The following is a 14,439-nucleotide window of genomic DNA, read 5'->3' as shown; positions in this document are numbered from 1 at the left end:
GATAGGTGGAAGAAAGAATCCAAAGAAAGCCCCACCAAAATACAATAAAGAATTACACAAACACAAAATTATTGGCAAGTTTGTGACATATTTTTTACAGAGTGATTTTTTTTTTTAATATATTGCAAATTCAGTTTGTAAAGATTTCTAAGTCACTTGTGTGTATTTACAAAATTTTCCCCCAGTCATCCTTATGCTATGCACAGTAATTCATTACAGGGCTCTCATCCAAAGCCTTAGCAAAGGACACTGGGCAGGGGAAGACAGGGCAGTTTTCTGCAAAGTGTACAAGGTCTAAGAATTATTGAGGCAAATCACGCTTCATTTTGTTACCTCTGCCTAATGTGATCGTCCAGTGCCAGCAAGCCTGATACCCTGGCAGGACCTGCTATATCCAGGCCACAAAATTAAACTACAACAATGGATGATCACCAGAAGTTACCATCACTCATTTGAGCTCAGTCTCATTCTTTTTCAGTACAGTTTTTGCAGAAAAACAATGGCATAAACTGCCAGCATGGAGGTCAGTGGAAACTACAGTTCTTTGCCAGTATCAGCCAACTCCACAAGGATTTAGTTCCCAAGAACATATTCCAGGAGCAACACCAGGAGATGGTGCAGCAGCTGCAACTGGAAGCGTTAGAGATGTGGGTATGTGGCTTAAAACAATGCAATGCCCCAGCTGCAGACACCCAAATAAATTCTAGCACGAGACTCTCCAGCTGCCAACTACAAAACATTAATAACCTCACTTGTCAATTCTAAGCTCCCCATTTGTACTCTGAATCAACAGTTTTGTATGGACAGATATGGTAGACACAGTTACAGAAGTGGTTGTAAAGCTGGGAAAAAATTCAGTGCAAAATAAAATCACTCAAGTATGGAGGGGGAAAAGGTAACACAAATAACTGTTAATGATTTATTAGATACACCATAATTATATTATGCACCATAATAGTATACATTGTATTAAATAGCAGATGCAATACATCATGTATAAAGTGTAATGCTCATGTGCATATATAAACCAAATAAATGGATATATTTTCTTATTCAAGCATACTGTCCTGCAATAAGTGTGATGATTTCTTTTTTACTGGAAAGACTAACCAACTAAAGTAAAAAAACAACCAGATTATCCCAACAGAGTGTCAGTGAGGGACTCAGATGTCACAGTTGAGGGTTATAATTTATTAAACCTTCAATACAGAAATTAGCAATTAAAACAGCAGAGATATTAAAACTTAAAATGAGAGTAAATTCCACTAAACGTATGTTGAGGAACTATAGTTGTTAGAAATGCAGAACTACACACAGTCCTCAATGAGGCAGGAGTCAGTGTGATATCAGGAGGTGACATTTATGCTCTTTTACATACCCTAGGAAGAGAGAGATATCATTGCACTTCTACCAGGATGTCAAATCTGAAAGCCAAGGTGTGGCTCAAGCTTGGGGACAGTACTAACTGCAAAAATATGAGAGTTCTGGAGAATGCTAGTGAATGCTTTCTTTCCCCTTTTCCACCAAAAAAAAAAAAAAATCACACTCTCTTTTGTTGGCTGTTAAGCTGATGATTCCCTTGGCTCCCAGGTGCTTTGGAAAGCACAGCCATACCTGCAGCAAATGCCTTTCCCACGAGCTGTACTGACAGGGCCAGAGGTTTCACAATGTTCTTGTTACGGGATGGGTCTTGTGTTCCACTTAAATTAACAGCAGCAGAAGATGATTTTGCTGGACTGAACACTGAAGAATCTGAGAATAGAAGTTGTTTAATTAATGATTAAAATCTATATATATACACACATATATATATAATTTTTATTATATACACACATATCAAAACTCATCTCTGCATAAATTGCAAACAATTTTTTACACTCCCAAGAAATCACCATGTATCTTTCAGGAGTTTTAACAAACATTTAACTGGGCATTTCTATAGAATCTCATATCTACTGCACCCGTGATTGATCTCTTCCACAATATTTTGCACTCATACACACTCAAAAAATATTTTAACTGCAAAAAGGGCTATCTCATGGGATAGGGCAAGTAAATGCAGTTTTCTCATGTTCACATGAGGAAGCTAAGGCAAAGAGCTTATGGAACTTGCAGCCAGCAAGCATAGGGAATAAGCACTGGAACAAGTTGCCTAAAGAGATTGTGGAATCTCCATCACCTGAGATTTTCAATAACAAGCTACTAAATCTCTGTCAGACACAGCTAAGCTTGACTAAGGACAGAAAAAAAACAAACCCAAAAACATAGCTTTCTTACAGCACTACTATCTAGAAAACTATAAAAAATGTTTGCCCATTTATAAATTTGAGTAAAAAATTAAGGATATTTGAGCCCAAGCTCTTTGCATGAATTAACAAACTTCATAAAGCACTTTACCAAGGCTAAAACTTATAAATCTTATTTTGTAGAAGGATAAACTGAAGAGCAAACAAATTTTAATATTTGCCCAGTACAAAACTAATTCCAAACCTCTAAGCATGTAAGTCCCTTTAACACCAGACATTTCATAGTTACAATTTACTTAAAGAAAAAAATTGGAATTCAGATGCTGATACACTGGCAAATCCAAATTCATATAACCAAAGAGAAAGAATATTAACTCAGCATCAGTCCAGAAAGTAGTTTGCAACAAGCAGGCAAAGGAGGCTAAGTTCACCTACAGATGTCCTAGTAAAACAGTCAGCTAAAGAAAACAGAAGACAAGCACCAACTTGATCTGCCAAAAACATTCACCCTCAGGCCACACACCATTTGGTGAAGGAGGGTGGGAGGAAGCTTTGCTTTGCCAGACAGAGTAACTGACTGAAGAACAAACACAGAAGCCTCTGCTGCTGCTGCCCCACCAGAAAATCTTGTCCATGTTCACAGGAAATATGCTGAATGGCTGACAAAACAGACCACCAGGTTAGGGCCCTTGGAGGGAGATGCTGGTCTGTCATTAAATATGATGTAGCACATATGTAGTGCTAAAGTTTCTTCATAATAAACTGTCCAGAAGCTTTGGGGATTTTTTTTACCCCATCTCTAGTCGTAATACATATTTTTGAAATTTTAACTGTGAATGTGGATGTGGCTGGTATATGTTTAAACACCACTCTGTCACCTAAGCAGGACTTACAGCTGTTAAAATACCAATTATTACAATTCTTCATCTTTCTCTTGTAAAGCTTTGTTGCTTAACAGATGAATTTAATTTTCCCCTCTCAAGTGTCTGCCCAAAACCGTGTTTTTGACCTGTATGCCCATAACTACCTACATGTATCTTAGAGAACTCAGAACTCTCATAGAACTTCTCACCAGAATATTTACACAACTCTTAAAGAAAAAAAGGGGTGTGAGTTGGTGATGAACTAAAAACCATTTCAGAAAACAACCTGCTAATAAGTAATCCTGTTTTAAAACAACCAAGAAGCAAACTCCAGTAGAAAGAGCTATGCAGAATCTAGAAGAGAAAAAGCCAGAAAAGCCCTCCATCACAGGTGACAAGTCAGAATTTATGTCATTGAATTAAAGGTGCTCTCCACCCTTCTCCCAGTCACAGGGGATTAATGTGTATGTATGTGGCATTATCTTCACTAGAAGATAACAGCAGAAGGAGATGAAAAGATTTTGATGAGCATGACCTAGGAGTACAAACAGTGACACACAGAAAGACCAAGCAGACTGAAAATGACAGGGAGTGATAAGAAGAAAGCCATATATAAAAGGTGTATCTATTAACTTGGCAGATACAATAGAAGACAAAGCTGTGTAAATATTAGAATTTTTGTTGTTCCAAATAAACAGGTTCTCATGCATCTGCACAGTTCTCATGCCTGGATCTGGAAGCCAAGGGATCATGCAATGAAATGCAGATGTGTTTAAACCACACAGCCATTGAATTTTCCCCAAAGCCTAAAGCATTTAGCTTCCCCAACAGAGACAGAGGCAACCACCTGAGGGAAGTGCCTCAGAAAATACTAATCAGTGATTATAGTTTCACATGAATGCTGTGTTTAGCTATTGTTTGTTACTCCTTTTAACAAACTTTCTAGGTGTAAAAAGTATTTTAACCATCTTGCTTTGTATCTGCATTTCATACTCCTTGAAAGAAATATGGTTTTGGACATTCATATCAATTAATAACAACAATTAACAGGCCATTTTCTCTTGTTTTTAATTTTTCAAGAAATAGCACAAACAGACACAAAAACATATAACAGCATAGACGAAGCTGCAATAAAAGCAATGAGGAAGAAACAAACAAGAATTTGAGAAAGTGCTCAAACAAGAGCACTTTGTCCACTTGCAATAAATAAATAGATACATGATATCAAGATGCTGTTTCTTTGTCAGTCAATGTCTATATGATTTGTGTATTTTCTCCTTATTTTAGGATATCATTAAAAGCTCTCTAGAATAGTTGTGAGTGACCTGCTAGCTCATTAAAACAAACCCACTGTATGCATATGGGGAATTTGCAATCCTAAGTACACCTCTGTGTGCAATAAAATTTAAATTAAGAAGGAAATAAGCAAGTAATATATAAAAATAAAATAAAGTCTGCCCCCCTCTCCCTAAAAGGAGTTTATTTCCCTTTTCCAGACAAATAGCCTAGTTTACATGCTAAGTAGATACTTCCCTACAAATGTGTAATTGAAGTTTTTTGAGATGCACGAAAAGATTAATGAAACAAAGACAGGGAGGCACAGAATCAAATAAATTAATCAGAAGATCCCTTAACGCTTTTACATCAACTGTTGTTTTGAGAGTAACCTTCAGCCTCACCTGGGTCTTAATCTTTGCCAAAGCAAATTTTGAAAGGCGTCCTCTCCAGTGTAATCTATACATGGCTCAAGGTAAATACCCAGTTGTTTACAGCATCCCTGACCCACCAGTGTCTGAGGTAACTTACCACCCCCAATGGTTATCTTTACAGCACTTTCAGCTCCTACCTGTCTGAGTGAACCCTGATTTGTATCCATTAGCTGATCCACCCTCTGGGGTCGTGGACGGTGACACCGAAGGATTTGGTTTAGCAGAGAGGCTAGCAGCAGATGATTGCCTGCTTCTACATTCTGCAAACGAAGCAGCTACAGTACATATTAACAAGGCCTCCTTCAGCAGCAAGGTTCAGCAACAGGCTGAAGGTGACAAAATGTGAAGAGCATACACACAGCACGCACAACAAACAGCGGCAAACGGCAGCATTCAACGAAAATACGGACTCGCGGTACAGTCAGCTTTGTGCTCTAATTAAGAAAACCTCCCTGGGGGCCACTCAGGGGGCCAGGCAAATATAGACCAGATGCTGCAAAATGGCAAGAGCCCTCAGATCACAGCTTCCAAGAGATTTGAAGGTATTGGACATGTCCCAGAAAACACTCAGCGACTGCTGTGGCACAACCTGTATACAAACCGTCATATGTTGCCTTTTAAAAGGAGAAATTGTGCTGAAAACCAGATTTTTAATATGCCTCCACAAACCTTCAGGGAGATCTCAGTGCTGTTAGTGTCTGTCTGGATGAAAACTGAGTTGAGGGAGGAGAAAGTCACCTTGAAAGTCACATATTAATCCATTTTTAAAACTGAGATCTAATCAAGATCTCGTTTTAGGAGAAGAATTTAATTTCTTAAAAGCACTCTTCTTCTAATCAGACCTATAATGTAAGTGAAGAGTGCTACCAGATGGATGGTAGCAATATGGGGGTAGAACCTATCAAAGTAATGCCCATGAGGTTGACTCTTGGTTGATTTTCTAAACTTTCATGGGTGCTCAGAACACTTGCAATTAGCATATAGCCAGAAGTGAAACCAGTAGCTGCTTCTTCTACATGTGCGTTACTCCTGACTGCATCTACCAGGACACACACCAACTCCAACTGCATGAGCATCAGGGAGAAAAAAGATTTCAAAAGTAAAATAAGGCTTCCTTTGTCTGCATTTGGGACTTGACTACCAAATTAAGTATTAGTGCCATTTTTCTGAAAAATGCTGTTGAAAAGCCACATGCACTCTAAAGCAGTAGTTAATTATCCTTGTAACGGAGCAAAGCAGCTGAAGCCAGGATCCTTTTGACCCACTAACTGATACAAACTATAATCACTCATACAGCTCGGTGATAACCATCTCTTTCTGGTGTCATGCTGCTATTCACATCAGGATGTGACTCTTCAGATGTCTGTCAGTCCTCCTGCAGAGCTTCCCCTCTCCTCTCATCAATTTTTTGGAATAACAGGGACCAGATAGAACTCTGTCCTCTCTGAGTGAGACCACAGATGAAAAGGTCAGGTAGTCTGCACATAAACCAGCTTGGTAGACAGTGAGTAGATAAGGCACTCTTTCCTTGAGTTTTTGCATGGTTCTAGCTCCAAAATCCTGCATCCTCCAATAAGACACCCCATAGCTACCTTGCCTTGAGGTCACAAATGTACCCTCTTGTAGCATATAATACTCTGGTAAGAGGGTAAGACCAAGAGTGAAATTTTGCAAATGGCAGGAGCATCCAAGTCTTTGCTTTCCCTGAGATCCATGACCTGAGCTTTCTTAATCTTATGGCATGCTAGCTATCCTCAGGCATGAGACAGATTGGATTGCACCTGCAAAGATGAATATCAGTGGAAAACCAATGTTGCAGCCCTGGCTGTGAGTCACCTTGCTCCAGGCACATAAAGGAATCATCAGACTGAGTAACCTCTTTTCTTCTACCAAGATGACTGCACACTCTAAGGTGGGCAGATCTAGGGCTGCCACCAAAAGTATGGGGAGATGAAAGAAGAGTGTTTACAATCACATAGTTATTACTAAGACTTAAACTTCTTTGGCAAAATCCAAACTTCAGTGAAAGCAGTGAGAATTTTCCCTTCAAGCAGTTGCTTTTGAATACATTTTCAACAGCAACTTGCAATTTTTCATTCAGCATCACCCTTAGCAGCATAAAACACCCCTAATTGAATGGGCACCTTTATTACCTTTCCAGCAAATAAGGGGTCCCTTTGACAGTACACCTTGGGAGCTTCTTACTAGGTAGTACTTTAAGTGCTTCTGCTTCTTTGGCTGAGTGGTTAATTTCAGGTTGATATGATTAGAAAACTCTGTGAAGTACCGAAATCCTCTTTCTCCACAGCCTATACAATTCCCAGAAAATCCTGGAAGAACAAAGCAGAAGATACACAAACAGATTAAGTGTCTTGTACTATCTGCTAGGAATAAGGCCATCTAAACCTACCTGCACATCCAGTTCCAAGGGACTGGAGGCCATTTTTTCTATATTAAATATCCATGGGTCCCAAACTGCATCTCTCTCAAAACAGTGGCTAATCCATCAGAGCAATTTCATATGACTGAAATGAACATCAAATGAATTTTCCCTGAGGCTTCTTATACAAAATATTTTCCAAGTAAGATGAACATTACATTCTATTCAAGTCTTGAAAACAATCCCTTGATGTCAAGATTTGCCCAGCCAAAGTTAGGAATGCTTCAGAATAGTTTAAAAAACCTACAGCTTCTCAATAAAGTAACAAATTTAGGGACAAAGGTTGTTTTTCTGCAATGTTCCCAACAAGGTTTCACAGAAAAAGGTGAAATTTTGAGTTGAGGTCTGGAGGATATGATCCAGACTAAGAATTATAAGCAGTCTTGATTTCCTGTGCCATTCATAGCTATGTTAATGGGAATCTGGCGTAATGATGGCACCCACAGGGCATGTTCTGAAATGGGTCAGCCTTAAAAATCTTTGTTGTTTGAATCAGCCCTCTATTATCTAATGCTGGACAATTAAGCCCTCCTGTCTTACTTGTCATGCTGCTTGTCTCTGAATTGTTCTCAACCCTTAATGAAACAGATTTTCTCTGGAATATGATTTATGGAATAATGATTTATAAAAGTGCTAGCAGATTCACATCTAGTGGACATGCTTTATTTTTGTTTGTTTGGGATTTTTTTTCCATTTACTAATCAGTTCAAGATCTGTAAGAGAATCAATTTTTCATTCTTGCTACTGTCATTATTTTCCACAATGGCAAGCACCTTGGAGGATGCTGGTTCCTACAACCACCTGTCAGCCAAATTAATAGGTTTATGACAAAGATATTCAGTGTTTTTGACAAAATGTATTATCCATAAAACTCTTAATAATTAGGCCATTGTCTTTAGCCTTACTGTGCCTCATTATCAGCTTGGACAAGGATGCCAAGATGCAAATTTCTTCATCCTGTTTTTCCTAGGACTGAATCATTCTTTCTCTACTCCCTTGCATCCCACAGGATCTACTGGTGCATCTCCAGCTTTCAGAAAGAGTAACCAGGGTCTCACAGAGCTACTGAATCAGCTCTTGAGGCACTCCAACACACCCACAGTGCCAGAGACGTGAGTCACCAGGCTCATCACCAAATGAGACCAGGGATGATGGATGGATTCAAAGCTGGGATGGGGGGAGCCTTACCAACAAAGACAAGCAGTACCACATTAAATCATGCTTAAACACCATCTGCCTGTCTATCAGGTAGTTCTTACTGGCTAACTCCTGACATTTCCCCTGCTTAGCAGGGGAGAAGCCCCTGTGGATCCTGAAGGGTACACAGAGTATCCTATTATCCCACATCCCCAGCCACAGCCAGCGAGGGCACAGCACACCACAGCCTCAATCTACCTCAGGCCAGGGGTATTTCTGCCTTAGGCCCAAAGGTTTACAGTGTGTAGTAGCATATTAAATGGATTTAATAGAGAGGTAACATTAAAGCACAAAACAAAGCTGTTTCCAATAGTTACACAACATATTGCTGGTCTGGATCAGAATTTGAGCAATGCAGTTAAATCAGGGTATTTATCCTTTGTTATTATTTCTTTCCTGATGAAAGGTCTTTCTGAATATATCCTAGGCAGAACAATGACTGGAGGGAGAAATGAGAGAGTAAATTCCAAACAGGCTAAAGGAGCCAAAATACATTAAATCACTTCTGCTAGCCTGTTAAAATGTGCACCAGTTGTGATCCAGGCAGGAAATCTAGGTGTACATAGGCCTGCCTTCAATTACCAAGAAACATTGTTGTTTTAAAATTTTAAACTTCTTAAATGTAACAGATTATTACATAATTGGGAAAGGAGGAGGGACATCCCTATGTATTTTGGGTTTTGGGAAGCAAATTGCTCCCAGACCTTCTACTGAGAACAATGATCCTGGTGAAGCCAAGGGCACAAATCATCCCTTAATAAAAAAAATAAAAATTATACAGTTCGTTTTCAATACTTGCATGAGCATATTTCTTCTTAAGTGAAAATGCTGTAAGCTCCAGCAGAGATAAGGAGTATATGGGTAGTTCACATTTAGAATGCCAGGGCTCCAATTGACTTCTGCCCACACAGAAATCTAGGAGATTCAGTTGTAGTTAATTGTGGAATCAGGGACTTGTTTTAAAATGGGCTTTTAAGGCAGGTTCATCTACAGATTTGATTTAATGAAATCACTCTTCTCCTCAACATATATCTAATAGAAGGTTATTATCTGAAATGACATTAGATAATTTTCAACTGGCTTTTTTTTTTTTTCTCTGAATTATTATGGCACAAAGGAAAAAAGATCTCTTACCTAAAAGTGCATTTTTTCCATGATCATCTGGCAAAAACCTCTTGTCAACAGCACAGACCAGAATGTGCTCAGGAAGGTTGGGAGATTTGGCTCCTACCAGCAGGAAGCCTGCTGGGATATCAATTTGCTCCATGCACAGTGATACTAACCGTAAATCCTTGCCTGCTTGACAAAAACCTACAAAATAAAGCAAAACAAATGACAGCTCTTCAAAACAATTCATTTACTTTTCTTTGTTTTATCAGTAACAAAAGTAAATGGGCTTTGCAACTTGATGCTGTAACTGGGGTTTTAATATATCCTTTTTAAGGGAAAAAGAGGAAACTGAGATAGCATCTCATCAGAACCACGAGCTGAGGGTTTTTCAGAGGCAATAGATAACATTATTTAAAATATGCTGAACATATACAGGCACAAAAGAAATTTAAGTGTCCAAACATTAAACATCAAATGGCTCCGAAGCCCATTTTTTCAGAAAAATCAAAATAAGAGCATAAGCTTGTGATTTAACAACAGAAAACAGTTCTTAAAACATGCCAGAGATTATTTTTTCTCTGCCAAACTTTAGTTCACAGTTTTTTCAAGAGAAAAAATTTTGTCTTTGTTGCTAGCAGAAGGGTAGGATTGATACATAAAAACAATTAAGTAATACAAAAGAAGGACAAAAATTTATGACAGAAGTCTAGTAGTGGCTACTAAAAATTATTTTATTGCATTAAAATAATTAATTTAATTAATTTATTACATATTAATTATTTTAATTAATAAATAATTTTTAAAAATCTCTACACATTCTAGAAGTTCCAGCAAATAAATAATTCACGGTTTTAGACATATTAATCATGTTTTCCCTAAGTCTCCAGCTGAGTCTCTTGAAGTCTCAGTGGACTGCATGACTTTCAAGTCCCCAATTAAGTTTTTTCCCCATTGAAATACACATATGCACACAAAATAAGGACATAACACTTCTTCTTGGGCTTCTAATCAATGTAGGGCTAAGGCAGCAGAAGTGGGCAAAAATGGGGACTGAGAGAGTTTCTGCTGTTCTATGCCCTGCAGTGAGCAGGTAGCAGGGTGGGTCACATAAAAAGCATTGCAAGGCAACCCACAGCAGGGTCCAGGCTAAATAAAACAATAAATTAAGAAAATCATAATCACAAGAATCAAGATTGCTGTGAAATCTGAAATTACTGCAATAGCTTTTAAGACTTAGGCTATCAATACCTATTACTTACACTTCATTTAAAATGTCATTCACGTAGTCCTTAATTGTCACAGAAATTTCAAGGAAGAAAAAAAAAATTCTGGAGAAAGACATTGTCTAAGCATCTGGTAACATAATGTGGTCACAACTTAACCAAAAGCCACCTCAGCCATTATTGATACATATGTCTGTGCTCTTAGCTCCAGTGACAAAAACCTACAGCAATCTCAGCAAGTTAATGGGTTTTGGTTTTATCTCAGAACTGTAGCAAGCACAGAGCAAGTGTAAAGTGGAATGCACAGAATCAGCTTGCATGAATTTCCTCACAAGCAGCAGCTTGCTGAAAACAGGGTCCATACAGGTTCAGTCTTGTGCCTACACTCACAATGTGCTGAACCAGTTCTTGGCTGAATGGTTTCTTCTGTTCTTCAATCAGCTCAGTTCCAGCAGCAGCTCCAAAGCTAGCTTGGATTCACCCCTCTCACACACCTTTTTCCAGGCAATGGATTGGAATGCAGTGCCTAAAGTTTTCATGTATGAATCACTGGACTATATCAACAACTTACCAAGAAAAACATACATATGTTTTAGGAGAGAAGTATTAAATCTGCATATTTGAAGTACAATTAGTTATTTTCTGATCAGGTAGGTGCCACTTGATTTTAATGTGTTAAATTCTTCTTAAGGCATGTTCTCTTAAAACATATTGATCCTAGTCAAACAGAAAGCCAGGCACCAGGCTAAGTATTACCTACACTTTTTGATGCAATTCAGAAAGGAACAGAAAAATCCAGGGGAAAAGTCCCTTACATCCAAAATAAAATTTGCTTATTCAAATGTTTATGTCACCTGGGTATTATATCCAGAATTTTCAAAACTGACCTTAAATATTTAGGCATTTAGTGAAATTTGAGTAGCTGACATTCTTAGAAAATACCACTTTAAATCTAGATTCAGAATAGAAAAATTACCCACCACTGACAATGTGGGCAAACAGGAAATCTGTAGATAAGGATTATGAAACAGCAAGTGCAGTAAGATTTCAACACAAATTTAAAGCCATGCTTTTACACAATCTGCTTCTAGCCTGGTGTCTACCTAAAAATGTTCTGGAAATGTCCAGAAGCACAAATGGCAACCAAGAAGTTTTTGAAAAAATTGTTAGCAATAGCAATACCAGCACAAGGAAGGTTGTCAGTGTTGCTGTGTGTCAATAAAGAGTTGCTTTCTGGAGGTGCACACAACATGGAGAAGGGTGAATATCACATGAGAAGCTTTGAGCCCTGTGGAGTGCTTGAAGGTTTTGATGTCCCAGTGAATGAAACAGTGTTCCACGACATCCCAGGTGAAAGAAAAGACTCAGCTTTTTCTGGGCTACGAGGAAAACAACTTCAGCTATGCTTTGAGCAGCTGTGTGTCACCATTCTGCATCAGTCCCCAAGGGAGAAGCTACAGTAGAACCCTACAAAACATCATCTTAACAAGTTTACAAATACAATTCAGTAATGGCCTGCTATCATGGGAACAGCAGCCTCTTACCTGAGAGGCTGTAAATCTTAATATACTTAATATTTCCCATCATTTAGGATATGTGGGACTGGACTGTAGAAATGCTGCATCCTATCTAATCTGCAAACAATTCCTACAATTTACCCCCAGTATCATCTTTTACTTATCCAGTGCTCCCAGACCCCTTGCAGGCTCCCCCTTCTCCTCCTTTCACAATCTCTTCTGGCATCCTCCTGTGCTTTGGCTGGCGACATCTGTGGATCAGAGAGGTATGCATGTGCAGGCTGGCTGACCAGTACATGCCTCTGGGATGTTCAGCCTTTGGGAGAGCTATAATTACTTTGCTGCCCCAGGGGAATTAAGTTTGGGGACACCGATGTCACCCAACCAGCTCCTGAACTTCACAAATCTTGCTGAAAAATTCACTACCTTTATAATCTCTAACTCTCTGCCAGCAAGGGCAGAAAGCAGCTACCAGCTCAGAGCTCACAGTAGACTGCCAAAACCTCGTTTTCAAGGTGGTGAGATAATGAACAGGGCTGACACCAAATGGTTTCCCCTGGCTCCCCTCCTGCAGAGGGGAAGGGATCCCAATGGGTGGGCAGTGAGAGAGGCAGCACAGGCAGACCCTCAAGCCTCCATGAGCTTTTCTCTTGCTCAATGAACAGCTGCCACAGGAGAAGCAGGGAGGGCTGCAGAGCTTGGCCAGGTACTGCTGGGATTTACTTCCATCAGGAGACACGCAGAGGATGCAAATCTGCTTCTGTGCAGGAAAAGGTTTGAATTTTCCTTCAAAGACATGCAGATGGTATACTTCAAGAGCCCTTCATCATCCTTCTTTCCCCTGACTTTTAGGGCTGAAAAGCACTCTTTTAAGTTTCTGCTGCTTTTTGAAACTGAATGAGGAAATTCCACCCAAAACACATTGATTTGGAAGAGAGTGGGGAGATGAAGGGAAGATTAACCCTCTATTACATTGTCTTTTTCTAACTGGTAAGCACCACACAGCCCCCCCAACCTTATTTTCTTTTCTGTTTTGCATGACTTTTGCATTGGTAATTAATTATCTGTTAGAAATAATAATTTCTACATTAGGAAAGACAAGACATAATGTCTCAGTACTAGATGAACTTGTGCTGTCAGTGTCTAAGACTTAGAACATTTAAAATCCATTTGCATTTTATACTATTCACTTATAATTGTGCTGGCACCTACATTTCTATGTCAAACAGCAGTAAAACATTTTCTCTAAAGAAGAATGGCACTTTAACTTACTTGTGTACCTTTTATGAAAATCTAAATACAAAGAGAAGAAAACACGAATCAGTAAACTGAATCAACTTCTCTTTGTGAAATCTTTTATCGACATTTAATTATAAAAAGCAGAAGTCCAAAGCTGAACTGCTGAACTACAAAAAAATACAAAAAAACATCATGTTCTCACAGGATCTCAGCTTTGTTTCAAATAAGGAATGGGCATTTATATTTCGATTAAATATTTGCAAATACCAGGAGCAGTCATCGAAAAATTAAAATATTAACAGCATTTACAGACATCTTCATTTCTTTGAAAGAAAATTCACTAGTTTTTGCTTCTGAGAAGCATATTTGCATTCTCCAACATCACTTCATTTAAAGTAATCCAGTCCCTTCTCCCTGAAAATGTATCCCCACAGCTGTCAATATGCTAGAATCTTCTTTAAAATGAAATCTGTAGCTATCTTCCCTTTCCTCACAGTAAGAAGTAGTTTCCATGTGGGGTACCAGCCCCTTGTTGCACTGTTATAAATGAGGTATTTGCATAAGGAATTAGCTTCCAGGAATTACATATGAATTAGGGGTCACTGTCATTCACTATTGTAACCTCAGAGTAACTGATCAGGTGTTAAGTACCTGCTTACCTAATTGCTTCTGAAACTACCTTGGCCTTTCTTTAAGCATCAGGTAAATTGAGGATTTGCTAACAAAAGAAAGGTGATACTATTGTGTTTCCCACAGCTTGCATAGAATGTTATTCCACAAATTAGAACCAGCCCCTTTCAAAGCTACAGCAAACAAGCTCAGAACAGCTCCTTGCTAATGCAAGAATTCTGGTGCCTATTTGAGGTACCCATATGAAAGTAAGCAGCTAATTTTT

The 14,439-nt window shown here is 38.7% G+C and overlaps 1 protein-coding gene across 5 annotated transcripts in view; it reads right to left on the bottom strand.

Moving 5' to 3' along the window:
• GREB1L (GREB1 like retinoic acid receptor coactivator) overlaps nucleotides 1-14,439 on the bottom strand; it is a 127,558-nt gene that overhangs the window by 41,273 nt on the left and 71,846 nt on the right. For 2 of the 5 annotated variants that reach the window (XM_079301241.1, XM_079301242.1), the window contains exons 5-8: nucleotides 9,590-9,766; nucleotides 6,972-7,148; nucleotides 4,956-5,093; nucleotides 1,615-1,752 (exon numbers count right to left, since the gene is read on the bottom strand). In XM_079301241.1, the coding sequence (XP_079157367.1) occupies nucleotides 1,615-1,752; nucleotides 4,956-5,093; nucleotides 6,972-7,148; nucleotides 9,590-9,766 (630 nt within the window). The remainder of the gene's footprint in view (nucleotides 1-1,614; nucleotides 1,753-4,955; nucleotides 5,094-6,971; nucleotides 7,149-9,589; nucleotides 9,767-14,439) is intronic. The other 3 variants (XM_079301243.1, XM_079301244.1, XM_079301245.1) reach the window with 2 other exon arrangements.

The sequence above is a fragment of the Erithacus rubecula genome (assembly GCF_903797595.1).
Source record: "Erithacus rubecula genome assembly, chromosome: 3".
NCBI classification, from domain to species: Eukaryota; Metazoa; Chordata; class Aves; order Passeriformes; family Muscicapidae; genus Erithacus; species Erithacus rubecula.
The sequence above is the reverse complement of the archived record's forward strand: the minus strand, read 5'-3'. Positions and strand labels throughout refer to the sequence as shown.